Here is a 17,885-nt window from a genome sequence, read left to right as displayed (position 1 = left end):
TCGGTAGCTCCGGCTTTTTCGTTTTCAGCCACGAGATTCAAAGGGAGCCACTCTCCTCGCCTTTACGCCGACAACGGCCGCGAATTATCTTTCGCGGTCGCGAATATCGAGCACCCACTCGAACTGAATCGCACAAAGCTGGAATTCAGCGATGGAAAATTAGGTTCTCGAGTCTATACCCAATGACAGTGACTAGGATTCCGATTAGATTAGCACCGAAATCGGACGAGGCCTTTCGTAATCGTATTTCACGCGGGTCGCTGCTCTCCTCAACATCGATAGCCGATAATCCAAAGCACTCGTCGTTATAAGTTTAAACAACCTCTCGATCGATCGATAACTTCCGTTGCGACGCGAACAGACGATGGGAACAACGTGGAACGCGACTTCCTCGATAATTACGTGACCAAAAAGAAATCTCGAGAAACTGTTTGATCGAAATTAGCGTTCGGTTTGCACTCGCGACGAAACCCACGCGACAGCCTTGCAAGGAGATGCGTCACGTCGCGTTGCATCGCGCCGTGGCATGACACGTACTCGCATTAACCGCGGCTCCCTTTGACAACTACGTCAGCTAGGACGACCCTGAAGAAGCCACGATAAAGCGCATTAATTTATCGCGCGACCCTCGGCAGATCTTTTTCAAGGCGCATCGATTCAACCAACGAGATTAGAAGCGGGAGAACGACGCGACATTTTTTGCCAGCAGATACCTGTACCTTGACAATTATTCTCGTGCCCTTGCACTTTGTAATTCGCGGCACGTTTGCTACTGCCGAGTGCGAAACAACAACGATTGTCTAAAGCGAATCTCCGTAGACAGCGATAACGAGCGTTCTCCCTTTTATTATCTTATTTAATCTATTGCTCCCTGATATTGGCGAAATGGAGAACGAATCTTTCGACGAGGCTCGTCGATAATGTGAAAACAACGGGAAAATCGAAAAATATGCACTTGATTGACAAAAGGATAAACTACGAATACTTCCTCGAAAGGAACCAGAAGCAACAAGAGAGAAAAAGGGAGAGAGAAAGAGAGAGAGAGAGAGAAAAAGAAAGAGCGAGTCAGAGCTGGACGACGATCTCGCATACGAAATCAATGAGCTAACAGGCTTGCGAGTTAGCAGTTAGTTAATTAAGTCGGCGTTATTGGATCATGGAAGCCAAGCACCCCTCCCCAGCAGCACCCCCTCGACGCAATCGTGACTACCACCCTGCACGAGCGTCGTAGAGCTCGGCTCTTACTCCGGCATACGAGCATTGCGAACATTGCGAGGGTGGACGCCGCAGGGCCTGCACAACCTGCCAGACGTTTTAATTAGAGGTGAGTTTCATCGCGAGCCAACGCTAAGAGCATCCCTCCCCTGTTACTTGTCCCTTACGAGTAAGTGTTTTGCACCTTCCGTGAAAACCCTTCGTTTCGTCCGTTGCTAGATCTTTACACAGGCAAACTCATCTCTAGCGTGTCGACTCTCCGAAATCCGATGAAAAGAATCAGCGACGAGCCGTCGAAAAAATTCGAATAAGCCGCGTAAACAGCCAGCCAGTGATCTCGTTCTCGTCAGATTCGCCCTTCCGATCGGTCGCCAAAAAATTCCCTCTTGTTAGTTTAATTACGCGACGACTCTTTCTACGCCTCGTGGGTCTAATCACCTCGCGGATCAACGTGATCTCGATTCGAAAAGCGATCGTTCGACGAACGAGTGAAGTTTCACGATATATTCCGATTACGTGTATTTATTCCAAACCCGATCGAACTCTCAGAAGGAGCCGTATTATCGCGAACGACCTCGAGATGACACGAGATCGCGAACTTCGCTGCCGAGACATCGTTATCGTTTTCGGATCGCGAATAATACCGCAATTAACAAGTTTCGCTCGAAGATCGGAATAGAGAGAGAGAGACAAAGAGTTGGTGAAAAGGAGAGGAAGGGAGGAAAAGAGGAAAGACTGGAAGAAGCGTGTCCACAAGGAGGAGGAGGAAGAAGAGGAGGAAGAAGAAGAAGAGGAAGAAGAGGAGGAATAGTGGAAAAAGGAAAGAAGGTGTATATGCGATGTGCTTTACGTTCCACGGTGCGCGTCTCGAAGGTGCCGGAACATGTGTTTCAGGATGTTTTGCGACGAGAAAAAGAGAGAAATCCGTAAATACAAAGAGAACGGGAGAAGACGGAAGGTAGCTGAGCTGCGAGCCCCGCGGAGAACGTTCGTCTCGTAGCGGTGCAGCTACCGTGGAGGTAAATCCAGGCAGGTGTCGTTTCGAACCAACTTCGGTCGAGCAAGAATGACGAAGACGGACACGCGGTAGTTGGACCGACGTATCGGTATTTCTAACGAGAACGAGAAGGAAGATGAAAAAAAAGAAAGGACAAGAGGTACATTGTGGTAAGACAAGATCGAAAGAAAGAGACGAGGGAATCGTAAGCGCGAGCCGCGAGCTCGAGGAGAATATAGCGGAAAGTTAAATGTTGCATGAGCTTCGAGGAAGAAGAACAGCGGCGAGATTCTCGGTATCGATTAACCCCCTGACGGAAATAACGTACGACCGGCAACGAACGAGCGATTTTTCGAGCCTGGCTCGATCGCGAGAATAGCGACACCTCCGCCTCGGAATCCCAAAGAGGAGAACGCGTTATCTGCCGAAAGGATCGATCTTCGAGAATCTGTAAAAGGTAGCGGAGAGAAAGAGAGGGAAGCAGAGGGAAGCAGAGGGAAGCAAAGGGAAACAAGGAGAGAACGAAGTGCAAGAAGCGGAAGCCTCGTGCCTCATGGGGAAAACACCGCGTCTCGTCTGCCACCGAGATCCGCGTACCTCGACGATCCGTCTGACTCGTCGATCGGCGAGCTTCGATATCGTCGCGCGCACCGATACGCGACGACGTCGGTACACCAGTTTTTCCGCAAAGAACGAGAGGCGGCGTGATAGCCGACGAAACGGGAATCGATCGCCGAATCAAGAGAACGACGATTTGCGTTTACTAGTTTTTCCGATTAACGAGGTGAGACGCGACGTGTTTAAAGGTACGATGATTCTGCGGAGAAACAGAAAAGTGAGAGAACAAGCCACTTGTCACCAGTTTACCGTACTTTCCGGCGAAAGGAGTGTCGAACCCTTTTCAACCGGTCCGAACCGGTCGGCTGCCGATCGTTTTCGGCTTCTACGCCTCTTTTTCTTCGTCTTCTTCTTCTTCTTCCACCGCCACTACTGGCGTTGCTGCTTCTTCCCAGGGATTCGCGGTGCTAACATTCCGGCGCTATAGCAGGAGACCTTCCTCGGCCAACGGATATCGACTTTCCCACACGGTTCATTTCGGGGAGTTTGCGTTCGAAACTTCGAACCCGCCCAACTTTCGTTTCGCTTCGCTTAGTCTTATCGGCAGCGAAGGGAGATGAGCGCGGGAGTAGAAGAAATAGGTCGGACGACGATAGAAGCGACGAAGATAACGAAAGTGACCGAGGTGACCGAGGAGACGGAGATGACGGGCGAAGGAGATGGTCGTCGATCGAGAATGACCGATTTTCGATTCGACCGGAGGATCGTGTAGGTCCGCGAAACTTTCCCACAACGATCGTTTCGTCGCCCCCACGCTCGTTCCCTTTTAAAGAGCGCGAGCCCTGCACAGGTTCGCCTCGGAAGAAGAAAAGAGAGAGGACGTGACTCGCGGACCAGCGCGAGAACGAAGACGAAGAGAAAGAACCGATGGACCGAGTGGCACGGAAAGCTTTTTCTGAAATCACAGGACCCGTCCTTACCTCGCTACCCTTCTTCCTTTCTTCTCGTTCGTCTTCTCGCGACGCGCAGTCGGGCATCAATAATTTAACGCCCTGTCGTACCGATAAACCTGCACCGCTCGACGACCAGCAACGAGGAAAAGGAAGAAGCACAAGGGGAAGGAGCGAAGGTGCGCGGCGCTCGTTCGCGAGAGACCACTGAGAAAACTGAGAGGAAGCGAAGGAGCAGCGTCGTATCGCATACGAGCAGAACAGAACAGAACCATCGTGTGGACATCGTGGATCAACCCGAGTTTCTTACGTCCGTTCGTTCACATATAGTCAGTGACGCGTCGCCCTCTCGCTCCATACCTCTCTCATCTTCTTTCTCTCCCTTACCCTTTCTCCCTTTCCCTTTCCCTTTCCCTCTTCGATTACAAGCGGCAAGAAGCGGCAAGAAGCAGCATTACACGAGACACGCCGCGCCGACAAATCGACGGATTATGCTGGACGAGCGCCGACCCACCGGGAATAAATGAATTGGCTAACGACGCGAATCCTCTCGTTACTCACTCCCCCCTCCCATACCATCCCACACCTCTCTCTCTCTCTCTCTCTCCCCTCTCCTCTCCTATTTTCTCACTCTTCTCTTCCATTTTCGCTTTTCCTTCGCGTTTTCTCGCGGATCAGCGTCTCGAGATTCACGCGATTTCGCGGGATCGTCATCGCCGATCAGACCGAGAGAAAGCCCACGCCACCGACCGAACGAATCGCGGAAACTTAAACGCATTAGTACAGAACGAGTAACCTGCATTCACCAGAGGCAAGCTGTCGCCGAACGCGACTTATTACCTTGGCAACTCCGCTAATGAATTCGACGAGGAGATTACGTAACTTAGACTAACGATCCAATAACGAAGAGATTCCCGCTGGCAGTTTCGTGCCAACGAAGCTTATCAACTGCCCACACGCAATAATGGCTATACATAGAGAAAAGCAAAGATCCATGGAGTCGGCCAAAGTAGAACCGCATCGATCGTGTCTTTGGTAAGGCAACTAAGCGAGCCAACCGTAACCCTTACGCAATCCGTAGGATCCGATAAATGGGATGTGCATTGCCGTACAGCAGTTTCCGTAGCCCTACAAGTACCAGATGAGGTCCGGACGACGAAAAAAACGACGTAACTGACGTTTGACAATTCGGCTTTTCGTATAAAAAAATCCTACCGCATTGCCGCGTTATCGCGTTATCGCGCGAAGCAACGGTGTCAAAGTATCGACAGTGTCTGAAAAATTGTGAAACGTCGTCGTACGATCCATGATCATAGCTGGAAGAGTGAAAGCCACAGAAAACCCGCAAGTTCTACCGTATACTGGCTCGCCCCGACTACATCGCGATTACCCGGCGAACGACGAATCGGTACAACTGTAACACGGCTCGTTGGTTATCGCAAGATATTCAGAACTCGAAAAGAGAATGTTCTATATTCGGCGTCACACGGTAGACAGGAGACGGAGGAGAAACGCGATGAATTCCGATCCAGAACCGAACGCGATATCTTTCGAATTCCTGACGCAGCTTTAGCCTTCCCTCGTAGAAGCATTCAGGAAGCAAGCTACTAATTAGCGATTACCACTCGTTCACGCGGCACTCGAGAAAGAATATAATTAGCACTCACCTTTGTGCCGATGCGCCATGAAACCCTCGACCGGCCGAACCTGGCCTCTCGTAAAAAATCCGTAGAGCGTTCTCTTCGAAGAGTCATTCTCGACCATCTCGTCGTTCGAACAGATGGAAAGAGGCACCGGTCCCGCTTTCCCGTGAGTGTGAAGAGGTACGCGACGATCTCTTCCTATGCCGCTGCATCGACGCGAGCACTCTATCCTGGAAACGAGAACAAAATTAACGAACTTTTTGTCGTGCGGTTTCCATGGAATGCACCGAGCAGAGGTTTTCCCTCTATGCAACTCGATCGGAACCGTTTAAATTTTATTTCTTCCGTTCTTTTTCCTCTTGTTTGCCATCCACGATAGAATCATCATTTCCGATTCTTCTTGATACGTTTCGATCGCGCAATCGTTCGTTCCACCGCTCAAAGCCACAACTTTTTCTCCTTCTGTTTTCATCTCGCGTTTAACAGAATATCGAACGAGCAATCGTTTTGTTTTTCCGATGTTTCAGACAGCGACGAGAAACGACCGAAAATGAGCGAGTACGGATACGACAGGAGAGGTGGCAGGGAGCAGCACAGACGCGGGGGAGGCAGAGGTGAGCACGAAGACGATCTCGACGATCGAGGAAGAAGCACCTTGCAGCGTTTCGATAGCATACAGGATCCCGGAAAGCGTTATCTGCTCAGAGAGTGCATAGGTTCTGGCGTGTGCGGCGATGTTTACGAAGCGATCGATCAACAAGCCGGTACAGTTTCGGCAATCGGTTTTTACAACTGTCAGTTTCACGATACGTTTTCTTCGACACGCGTCGCATTCTTACAGGAAACAAGAGAGTTGCCGTGAAGGTGCAGAAACTCACTCCTGAGTCACAATCCCTGATCATCGAGGAATACAAGATTCTTCGTGACTTTGCGTCTCATCCTAATCTGCCAGACTTTTATGGGATTTATCGCAGAAGATCTGGCAAGAAGACCGAGTACGATCAAATATGGTTCGTCATGGAGGTAAGGTTTGCCCGAGGGTTCGTCTCGAAGTATACGGCATTATCGCATACGACGTAAGTGTTATTTGCCTGAAACGTTTATATCGCGTTTGAACATCGATCCCGAGATATACCCCGTAACGCCACTCCTCTAACATCGTAATTCTTCGGAGAAAAAAAGAAAAGTTTGGAGACCGCGAACAGACACGGCATGAGAGGAGCGAGGGTGGGGTTCGGGTGGACGAGGCCGAAGGGGTGGGTGAGGAGAAAGAAGGAAAGAAATAAAGAAAAAAGACGGATGGCAACGGCGATGGAAGAGTTGCTGTACGTACCCATGCCAGGACCCGGAGGCAATTTCAAGCATTTGAGACGGTCGAATACACGGATAATTTACGACACGCGCGGCCATTAAACAATCATTAAACTCGTTCGTGTACGCAGGTGAGCCCTGGCACGTCGCGGCCCTAATTTACGGGTGGACCTCCTCGGTGCGCCCGAAATATTATTACTTATCTCAAGCAAAACGTCGATATTCGATTTAACGTATACGCGTGCACGTTCAACCTTTCTGCTGCTCTCTAAATATCAATGACGTTCCGTTTTTCTTCCTTTGACGCAGCAGCCTCGACACGATGTCGCTACGTTTTGTAATTTAAAATTTACCAATGTGTTTCTATTTGAAAACGAATTTCACGATAGAACGATAAGTTGCTCGTTATCGAGGATTATACAGTCACGAGATAGTGTACGGGCGAAGATGGAGAACACGGGTAAAGAAACAGGTGTACAATAGGTGGCTTGGCACGGGCAACAAAGAAAATAACGACGGTTTTGCAAGTCAATCGATCCCGGTAAAAAGCCCGGTAAACGATCGCGAAGGCAAGACCAGACCGGGAGAGCGGCAGGCAAGGAACAAGCTGGAAAAGAGGAACGACACGCAACGACAATGTAGCTAAGATTTATCGCCGATGGTATTTCATATCGTATCACGGGCAGGTTTTACGGTTGCCAGTAGACCAAGTTTTCGTGCAGCGCTCGATGCGCTTTCGCCCGAAAGAATGCATCGACCGTGTGCATCGCGTGCTTGTTCAGTCCGCTTAAAGCTCGTACTGTACGACTAAGAGCTTCCCCATCCAGATTCACAGACACGAAACCGAACGATGACGAATTTGCCAGAACGCGAATAAAATTCTTGATTCCAGATCCCTGATGAAACTGCGCTAGTCTCGCGTTAGAAATAGAAACAGGAACCGTTAACGTCGAATCTTAGATATCGAGATCGCAGGCAATTACGCGAAATCACTAGGAAAATTAAGCTTCTCCTCGAATACTCGATTTAAATTGCTTCCTCAATTTCGCGGCTAAAGCCAAGCTATCAACGCGACGTACGAAGTGGCGACTCAAATCGAAGATTGCTTTCTTAAGCCGTGATTACGATATAATTTTAAGAATCGGCACATCAGAGTGGCTCTCTCTTACGTATCTTAATATACGCAAACAGCATCCTCCTATAGCTGGCGAGTTTTACCTTCTATTGTCTCATTGTTTAATATTCTTTGTACGATTTGTAGCTCTGCGAGGGTGGCACTGTGATGGATCTCGTGCACGGTCTTCTAGCTATGGACAAGAAAATGCGCGAAGAACACATAGGCTTTATCTTGAAGGAGGTGATCCAGGTAAATTTCGCAAAGCTGATAGAGCGAAATGAAGCTTGACGAAGCGCTGGAAATACTGCAATTTCTTCGTATTAGATATTATTTCGCGACACTCCTTTTTACGGGCTTTAATTTGGAACGAGCAGCATTTTTGTAATGCGTACGAAACCGAAAGCAACGGAGAACAGGATACCAAAAGCAGGTTACCCGTATTACGATTCAACTGTAGTATCCTTTGGCATATTTCGAGTATACCCAGTGTCATTGCGACCAGGCAGGCATAGGCGTCGCAAGTAGAAGAATCATTTTTGAGGTTACTCGAGTCGAATGGAAGAAGCTAAAGGAAACGAAGAGGAGAAGGAGAAGGAGAAGAAAGAGTAAAAATGACGTCGGAAAGCGGACAAAGGAAGAGGGAATGAGGTAGTCGGTTCCGTAACGCGATCCGAATGTCTTGCGTGGCGTCGACGAAAGGAGCTGGTCTCGCGCGACGGGGTAACTCGCGACGGCATTCACCGAGTACGTATTCGCTTTTACGTACGCGCAAAACCAGGGAGCACGAGAAAGATCGCGAAAGACGCGCGTCAATGGGCCGCATTCTACGGCGTATAAATTACAAATAAGACAGGCGAGATAGCTCGCTAATTAACCTGCTCGCAAATGAAAGGCTGCCCGCTCGTTCGCCCTTCTCCGCGCTGTTCGCACAGCGATCTCTCCGGTTGCATCCAGCGGAGATCAAGAGCGCAAAGACTTCCGTCCCATTCTCCTCTGACGCCGGTACTCGCGTTTCTCTGTCCCAGGAGAAGGCTCGCGCGCGCGCGTTATAGTCAAGGACAGAGTTGGAGATCTCGCGCGCGGCTAAGGATGCACAGGACCTTACACTCGCGGCAGAAACGTAAGAACGAAAAGGATCAACCAAGGAATAACGAAGAATCGCGACACGGGCGAATTGCGAACGTTTCCCGCCTCGAGGTCTATAATTTTACTAGGGAAAGGATTCGCTCGGTCACAATGGGATAATGTTCCATAATTCCGTTCTCTTTCCTCCTGGAATATAATTTACCTTAATATCGTACGAGACGTTTCTCCGACTCGGTATCCTCTCCGAGCGTCGCGGTCCGCGAAACAACTACGGAAACCGAACGAACACCAAGGAAACATTTAGAAGAAAAAAAAAAATGCTGGACACCGGAATGAACAGGTGTCATTTACGCGTCAAACGCTGCAACCTGATCGGCGCCGAGGGTAAAACGCGCGTTTCCGTTTCGAATCGTGCGTCGTTTCCTTTCCGTTCGGTATACCCGAGACGTGCTCGTGACATGGTTCGCGGCTCGGTATCCCTGCAAAAACATCGGGACCGCGTAAAATCGATGGGTTCTGCTAATTATCTTCGCCGTGAGAACTTCATGAACCTGATTCCTCAAACCTCGACGAATTCGCGCGCGAATACTTCCTACCTTGGATGCTATTTCTCTATATATCGGTGCTACGCTTACGGAACCATCGACCAATCAACTTCTCATACGCGCTGCCAAGAAAAGATAGGATCGATGAAACTGTCAAGTAGCACGAAAGGCTGAGCATTCGATGCGCGTTACCGTCGCGGCGTCGTCAGTTCGCCGTGTTACGCGTTCGATCGTCTCTAATTTCTCGTACGTTACACGACAGAAGATATGTTACCTCTTTCCCGTGTATCGTCTTCGACCCGATTGATTTCCGATCGAATGAAATTATCGGACATCGATGCGTTTTCCGCTTACAGCGACCATATTTACAGAAGCGTTTTTCAACCTATGGCGCACACGTGCGGGATTTCCTACGTGCTTCGTTCTTCTCTTTCTTTGTCTCTCTTTGCTCGTCTTACCATCCTTTCTCGTAAAGTGCACGCAACCCCTTCTTCTTCTCTTCGGACGTCGCCTTCTTGTTCGAGTTGGTACGTGTTCCATGGACCCAGTAGCGATTCGTCCACGGTCGCTCGTGCGGTAAATCAGGCCACGTTGACGTTTAATGCCGGCAAATTACACGCGAAATAAATGCCCGCGAAGGTCGAGAAGGTACCGATGTCTACTCTGCCGACGAAATCGCGCTACGGAGTATCGAAAGAAGAAGGAAGTCCAGACCTGAGATATTCGATCGCGCTTCGTCCACTCGTCCTCTTTCAAATCTTAAAGAGTCACCCTGTTTCTCAGGCGATGGTTTATCTCAACGAGCACAACGTGATGCACCGTGATATTCGCGGCAGTAATATTTTACTGACCAAAGAAGGAGAAGTGAAGTTGGTCGATTTTGGGCTATCGAAGATGTTCGAAGGTGAAATGGGAAAGAGATACACGTGTATAGGATCGCCGAGTTGGATGGCACCGGAGGTGGCCATGAGCAAAGGCAACAGCTCCGAAGGATATGGTAGCAGAGCCGATGTTTGGGCGGTCGGAATTACAGCGATCGAGTTGGCTGACGGAAAGCCACCGTTTCAAGATATGCATCCCACCAGAGCGTTGTTCCAAATAGTTCGAAATCCGCCGCCAAATTTGTACAGACCGTCCAACTGGTCGCAAAATTTTAACGACTTTATCGCCGAGTACGTTCTCCAAATACGCACGAATATTACACTTTTACGTCACTGACGTTCGCTTCATTCCAATGTCGTTGCAGATGTCTCGAGAAAAATCCTGAGAACAGACCGTTCATGGCGGAAATAGCCGAACACCCTTTTCTAGCGGATTCATCCGCGGACGATTTTCTGGTAAGGCGGTAAAAAGATTTTCCAGGAACAGCGCGAGTCCGAGTAGAGAAGGTGATAACGAGAACGATGTTTCTAGCTAGCGAAGGAGATCAAGATATTAATGACGGATGTCTGTGCGAAAGGCAAACACGTGAGAAGACCGGAAGTAATAGTTCGAAAGGGTTTCCTGAAGGTAACGTTTCGAGCAAACGTGACGCGTCTATTGTCGCTAGATATACTTTTCTTTTATCTCTCCTCCAGACTCATCAAACAGACCCTCTAGAACCTATGTTCATGGAAGATCTAGCCGCTCTCGAGACGCTCACGGAAGATACGATTTTGGACGAACTACACGAGAGACTGCGGCAAGGTTACTACCACAGCTTTATTGGCGATATCCTTTTGATTTTAAATCCGAACGAGCAACAGGACATTTACGGGTCCGATGTAAGAATCGTGCACCGATCTAAACCGTCAAACGAAATCGCACTAATTATCGACACTTCCCTTGATTCCAGTATCACACGAAATACCAATTCAAGTCGCGATCGGATAACGCGCCTCACATATACTCTGTAGCCGATAGCGCCTACCAAGACGTGCTGCACAACGAAGAGGCTCAACATATTTTACTAGCCGGCGAGAGCAATTCGGGGAAAACGACCAACCTGATGCACCTTGTCCGACATCTCATGTATCTAGGAAAAGTAAGCGATTATCGGCTGAATCGCGTAAACCGAACAAGCTGTTTTTCCACCTGATCGTCGTGCGTTTGATTCCAGAGCTTGCAAGACATCGGGGCGAGATTAATGCGAGCTATTAAAGTGATTCACGCTTTCAGCAACGCTGCCACGCCTCTGAATCCTAATTCGACCAGGTGCGTGCTAGAACTGGAGACAACATACGGAAGTTCTGGGAAAGCCTCCGGCGCCATATTTTGGTTATATCAGTTAGAGAAGTGGCGAGTTTCTACCCGCGACAGGTTAATATCGTGATCTGCTATTTACGCTAGCGCGCATTAGGTTGTTCCATTACTGGATTCTGTGCAACTAAAACTAGCAATTTACTCGTATGTTAGATTTCGAGATTGCGTTGCAACTTTAGCGGTAGATCTAATCGTACGTTTATCGATTGGTCACGGTAGTCGCGAAATATATCTTCTCGACAGGAATCAATCGAATTTTCACGTGCTGTACTACTTTTACGACGGCCTCGACGCCATAAGCAAGTTGAAACAGTATCATCTACCACCGGGAAGAAGGATGCGATACCTCAGAATAAGCGAGAAGGGAACGGAGAGGAAACGATCGTTCAAAGTTCGAAACGATCCACGCGGGAACGTGGCTAAGTTCGAAGAACTGAAGGAAAATCTGACAATCTTAGAAATGGAAGAGTATTGCGAAACTATCTGGAAGATATTAGCAGCGATTTTAAATCTGGGAGAAATTCGTTTCGTCGAAGGTAACAACGGGGAAGCTGACATGGACAACCACGATGCGGCCAACAGAGGTATGAAATATCAATATTTTATCCGTAAATGTTTATGTCTAAATGACTTTTCGTATTTCAGTTGCCCAACTTCTTAACCTAGACGAAAAGAAATTTAATTGGGCGTTGCTTAATTATTGCGTGATCGTAAAGGGAAATGCCGTACGTAGAAGGCACAGTTGCGAGGAAGCGAAAGAAGCGAGGGACGTATTGGCTAACACGATCTATCAGCGATTGGTCGACTGGATAACGAATACCATCAATTTCAAGTTTACGGTTACTCGTGCTCTATTGTGAGTTTCAAAACGAAATTGATTAACAAGACGGAATTATCTAAAATATATGCGTACCTTTCAGCGGTGACAAATATGCGATTAACATAATGGACATGTTTGGATTCGAGTGCTTCGCGACCAACCGGCTCGAGCAGTTAGTGGTAAACACCATGAACGAACAAATGCAGTGTTATTACAACCAAAGGATATTCGCTTGGGAAATGGTAAGGTTTCGTGAAAAATTCTACTCGAATTTTTAGGCGGATAAGATTTTTGTAACGATCCTGATCCACAGCAAGAACAAGAAGAAGAGGATATACCGATGCAACGTTTGCACTTTTACGACAACAAAGACGCGATAGATCAATTAATGAGCAGAGACAGAGGTTTATTCAGTATAATCGATAATGCGTCGAAAAATATGCTCGATTATCAATATATCATAAACAAAATCCAGCAACGATCGAGCAATGTTTATATAAAAGCGGTGAGTTCTCACGAATTTACGGTCGCTCATTACACAGGGAAATTGCTTTACGACGCTAGCGAGATTGCCGAGAAGAATCGCGACTTTCTTCCTCCGGAAATAATCGAAACGTTCAGGCAATCGTCCATCGAAACCGTGAAAGAAATGTTCACGAACAAACTGACGAAAGCTGGGAATTTGACCGTTGTCGTTGACCATCCGAAAATTGCGGAAAAGAAGACGAGCAAAGGCAAATGGGGCGCGCTCATGCAGGAAACGTCTAAACCAAGGGTGAGATTGCTTAATATAATTTCAATGTCTGGTATTTCGTAGAAGATAAAATAAATGTAGAGAAATGTAAAACGAAAAGCGGAAGGGTAAAAGAAAGCGATACGCTATAATCGACGGTCTACCGAAGAAATGGAAAGAATCGAAATGTAAAAATTGTGATCACCTCGCGATTATTATTTTATAAACAGAGGTATAACACCGCATCCCGAGGGCAATACTCCCAGACACGGAAATTGAGAACGTGCGCGGCTACCTTTAAATCCACCAGCCTCGAAATCCTTAAGAACCTTTCGGCAGGTGGCGGAAGTAGTGGTATCCATTTCATCAGGTGCATAAGATCCGATCTCGAAGGGGCGCCTCGTGGTTTTTATCGAGACGTTGTCAGACAACAGATCAGAGCGTTGGCTGTCCTTGACACTGCCAGAGCCAGGCAACGTGGTTACCCACATAGAATATCTTTCCCAGAATTTCTTCGAAGGTAATCTCCTCGAGTATCCACGTCACTTTTGTCACATAAAAATAATCCTTCGGCCTTAGGTATCAATTCCTGGCTTTCGATTTCGACGAGAATGTCGAAATTACCAAAGACAACTGTCGATTGCTACTGATCAGATTAAAAATGGAAGGCTGGATAATTGGGAAAACTAAAGTGTTTCTGAAGTATTACAACGAAGAATACCTTTCGAGATTGTACGAGACTCAGGTGAAAAAGATAGTAAAAGTTCAATGCATGATGAGGGCCTTTTTGGCACGCAAAAACATGGCGTCGAAGATCACGAAGAGCGTAAAGAAAGAAGTTGGTAGGTAAACTGTTTGTCAGGAGAAGCAAGATCGAGTGCGAGCCGATTCTCCATTCCGCCGCGTTTTTCGCTTTTCGAGAGGCTCGTACTTCTTCCATCCCTGTCGAGAAATTTAACGAGTATTTTTTCAGTGAAGAAAGCGTCTATAAACAAGAACGAATCGGTGGACATGTCGGAAGATCAGGCAGCGTTGATGATTCAAAAAGGTAGGGAACGGGTGACGAGAAAGAAGCGAGCGACAAAAGAGATTTGATTTTTGACGAGCCTAATAGTTGCTATTTTCATTCGTGTATTCGATTAATTCGCTCACGACGTTTCTCGAGAATTGTATGATCAAGCGATTTCTTATATGAAAAAATAGCATACAGGGGGCACGTAGTGAGGAAGGAAACAGCGCCTCTTCTGGGGAAGGGGAAGATGGATCCGGAAACGATGGACATGATGAAATTCTACAGCAGCAAGTGGAGGTCGAAGAGCGTGTTCCAAGTCCTCCTACGTTACCGTGCAGCCCGCTATCAAGACCTCGTGCAGTTCTCGCAACAAGTGAGTGATTTCCATTTCCAGTGTGGGAACAGGGTAGATAGCTTTCCGAGTGGTTTCATCGGAAATTTTGTTCACAAACAGGTGCATCTGTTCAATCAAGCGATAGTAGCATCTCTCACGACGACGAATGAACAAATATCCATAGATCGAGTAGATACAAACGTTTCCACGTCCGCGTATTTAGGCCAGTTGAAACCACCCCAAGTGCACAAGTTACCTTTCAACTTTCATCAAGAGTTACCTTTTCCCGATATGAAGAGTGGAATGAGAGGTGTTGGGTGAGTCGATTTTACGCTCTTCTCCTACCGATATTGTGTGTCGACCCTCACCATTAGATGTCATTCACCATTAATCGCATCGTGTGTAGCTGACGCACAATTTTCTATGTTTTGTTCGCGTTTTATTAAGAACCAATCGCGAAGAAATTCACGCAAAAGGCAAGAGTTGAAATGTGTTAATACGTTTTTCATGTTTCTTGATTGTTTTTGTCCCACGTGTTCCGCGTTGCACTTTATATACGCACGCTGTTTTGTCATTATTTTTCGTTCTCCGTTGTGCCGTCTCTATCTCGAGGTAAGAGTCGTTTAGGAACTCTTCGGAGACTTGTGGCGTCAACTGAGAAATACGTTCTCGCAGATCCGCGTCGTCATCGGCGTCTGACGATGAGCACGAAGCCTGGGACGCGCCATTACGGAGACAAACAGTGCCGTGGGCCAACAGGAAGAGTCGTACCAGAGGTGCCTATCACATTTTGTTTCGCTCAGTCGAGATGCATCGATACCGATACTCGCTTCTACACTTTTATCAACGCGAAAACGAAACTCTTTTTCATATCTTTCTCGTACATTTCAAATATCATTCTTCTTTCTTCTTGTCCGATCCGAGTTCGCCGAGTACGCATACAGGGTGCTCCGGATACGCTTTTCCCGAATAGTAATCTACTCCTTAAATTCAAACAAACGATAACGATTCCGATTCCGTATCACTCTGTGTATGTAGCTCGGCCGACTCGGCGCGTTTTCATCAAATTCCCTTTCTCTTTCAGTCGTAATTACGATCAATTCAGCCAATTAATCGCACAATTAGTAACTAATTTCGAATCGTCGATAGCGATCAATTGTCACGCAAGATTATTTCGTTTGAGAGATTCGTGTTGGGCGTGGAAAAAGAGTACAAAAGAACACGAAAAAGATCTCGATTACCTGAGGCGAGTGACGACTCTTTTCCTCGGAGAGAACTCACTCCCCATCGGATTGCTCTGCATTTTTCAGACGTCGAGGTTCAAACAACGAACTCGCCACAGCGAGTGGCGCATTCGGGCACCGAGGGACAGAGTCTGATCGACACTCCGTTTTCCAGAGACCCGAATATCTCGGTCCGATGTCCACCCGAAGAGTCGTCCCAGAACAGAATGGGTAACTCTGGATTTCAACATCATTCGAGCAATCGTAGTCCTGTACCTTCTGCTAACGCTCATAATCCTCGCTCAGTAAGTTTCGCTATCGACTTATTTGCCGCTGTCATATTTCCTGGCCATCTCTCTTTTCAGAATTACGATAGTACCGGATCGATACGCTCTAGAAAACACGCACCGCCTCCACCTGTTCCGTTCAATCAATCGCAACCACCCTTGACGCGCAGCGTCGACAATTATAGCTCGGATATTCGAAGTAAAAGCAACGTAGATACCAGCAGCCACGATTGGGAATACGAGGATAAAACTAACAGGAGTAGCGGCAATGCCAATCGGTTCGTTCACGCTAAGTTAAGCCGAACTATTGTTATCAGACGATCTTGAGGAAAATTTCTTTTCGTTTTCGTTTCAGCATCAATCCGATTCGGGAACTACAGATGATCGGTCGTAAAAGTAACACTGACGGTAACGAAGACAGCGATGAACCACCATTCAACTTTCAGGTGAGACAAGGAAAAAAAATTACACAGACGCGTACGTAAGCGTTCCATCTAATCGTCGACGTTTGTTCGAACAGGCGATGTTGAGAAAAACGAGCCATCATCGAGCGTCGATGAAGCGTACACCCGTTTACGACAGCTACTCTCATTCTCCGTCACCACTGCCAGGTTCAGGATATCGTGGGAATCGCGAAAACGAGTCACACGTTGTATACAGAAGCGGAGGTAGTCGCAGAGATTCTCCCGAATGGAGTCCCAATGAAATGGTCAGAATGTCTGAAAAATATGCGAAGGAGGGAGCCTGGGGAGAAGATCGGACGGGTACCGGGGGTCGAAGCAACGTGGTCTCGGAAAGTGTCACCGAAGAAATTGCACCGGGAATCGTTATCGAAGGTTACGTGGCCGAATTGTAAAATTCGAGCCAACGACGAAAACTCCTTATGTATCGAACCACGGTAAAAACTGGACTAGTTGGAATTGCTAATACCACGAGAAAAAAAAGAGAAGCCTGCAAGGTACCTGTAGCTGTCCCGATGGAAACAAATGCACGACTCGTATGATTTGAAAAAACGATACCCAATCCACTAACGTTGCTGACTCGGAGAGAAATTTTTTTATCCACAAATATGTACATACGTATATTTTTTTAATACTTTTCTTCTTTTGTCTTTTAAGTGGAAACAAGTTACCGCAACGATTCGACGATAAACTTCTTTTGTAACTTTCATTCGCGCCCCGAGCGACCATCGCCACTTTTGTCCGACGTACAATAATTTTCATCGAATGGTTCGTTTTTCTATCTGCCTGTCTTCTCCAACAGTTAGCAATGCTCCTTACCAATGTGCGATATATGACCATTATTTTTTTATTGGCCTCGACAAATATACACACACACACACACACACACACACACACACACACACACACACACACACACACACACACACACACACACACACACACACACACACACACACACACGCGCAAACATACACTCTTGTTCAACCGTTAACGGGTGTTTACATTATTACAAAACGAAAGAAATAATAATAATAATAGGAAATCATTTTTAAAAAAAAGTTACAACAATGTACGAGAATATCATACAATGAACAGGATGCCAAAGGTACTTAAGGGTTTATGTTTAAATTCGCTTTCATACGCTTCATTGCACGCAATGATACTCATTCGCGAAAAAATCGAATTATTATCAACAAAGTGCACCCTGCACGACCGGTTCTATTGCATAGCACGAAACTCCTGTCACTTTTACGAAGTACATATATAGTATTTATAAAAATGTCAACTGACTGATGCACGAATGTTACCAAGATTTTAAAAAATAAAGATAAAAATAAAGAACATAACGA

General features: G+C 47.1%; 2 protein-coding genes across 9 annotated transcripts in view; one reads left to right on the top strand and one right to left on the bottom strand.

The window, feature by feature from the left end:
- LOC126869491 (protein Wnt-6-like) overlaps positions 1–7,921 on the bottom strand; it is a 56,761-nt gene extending 48,840 nt beyond the window's left edge. The window contains exons 1-2 of one of the 2 annotated variants that reach the window (XM_050626108.1): positions 6,697–7,921; positions 5,388–5,593 (exon numbers count right to left, since the gene is read on the bottom strand). In XM_050626108.1, the coding sequence (XP_050482065.1) occupies positions 5,388–5,474 (87 nt within the window). In that variant the 5' untranslated portion in view covers positions 5,475–5,593; positions 6,697–7,921. The remainder of the gene's footprint in view (positions 1–5,387; positions 5,594–6,696) is intronic. The other variant, XM_050626110.1, reaches the window with a different exon arrangement.
- On the top strand, positions 1,166–17,873 carry LOC126869485 (neither inactivation nor afterpotential protein C). 7 transcript variants are annotated; one of them, XM_050626087.1, is made up of 24 exons: positions 1,166–1,324; positions 5,891–6,127; positions 6,205–6,386; positions 7,936–8,040; positions 10,206–10,594; positions 10,669–10,759; positions 10,836–10,931; positions 11,000–11,185; positions 11,257–11,445; positions 11,521–11,720; positions 11,907–12,247; positions 12,309–12,519; positions 12,584–12,725; positions 12,797–13,258; positions 13,447–13,736; positions 13,796–14,058; positions 14,190–14,264; positions 14,420–14,601; positions 14,683–14,879; positions 15,238–15,338; positions 15,873–16,090; positions 16,151–16,350; positions 16,428–16,518; positions 16,593–17,873. In XM_050626087.1, the coding sequence occupies exons 2-24, from the start codon at positions 5,914–5,916 to the stop codon at positions 16,926–16,928; spliced, it is 4,761 nt and encodes a 1,586-aa protein (XP_050482044.1). In that variant the 5' UTR covers positions 1,166–1,324; positions 5,891–5,913; the 3' UTR covers positions 16,929–17,873. The 7 variants fall into 7 exon arrangements, 6 of the variants coding, with proteins under 6 accessions (XP_050482044.1, XP_050482046.1, XP_050482047.1 ...); XM_050626088.1 differs by lacking the exon at positions 1,166–1,324 and adding an exon at positions 4,386–4,755; XM_050626089.1 differs by lacking the exon at positions 14,190–14,264.
- The last annotated feature ends 12 nt before the right edge of the window (positions 17,874–17,885 follow it).

Source organism: Bombus huntii, chromosome 9, assembly GCF_024542735.1.
Source record: "Bombus huntii isolate Logan2020A chromosome 9, iyBomHunt1.1, whole genome shotgun sequence".
In the NCBI taxonomy this organism is placed as follows: Eukaryota; Metazoa; Arthropoda; class Insecta; order Hymenoptera; family Apidae; genus Bombus; species Bombus huntii.
The sequence above is the reverse complement of the archived record's forward strand: the minus strand, read 5'-3'. Positions and strand labels throughout refer to the sequence as shown.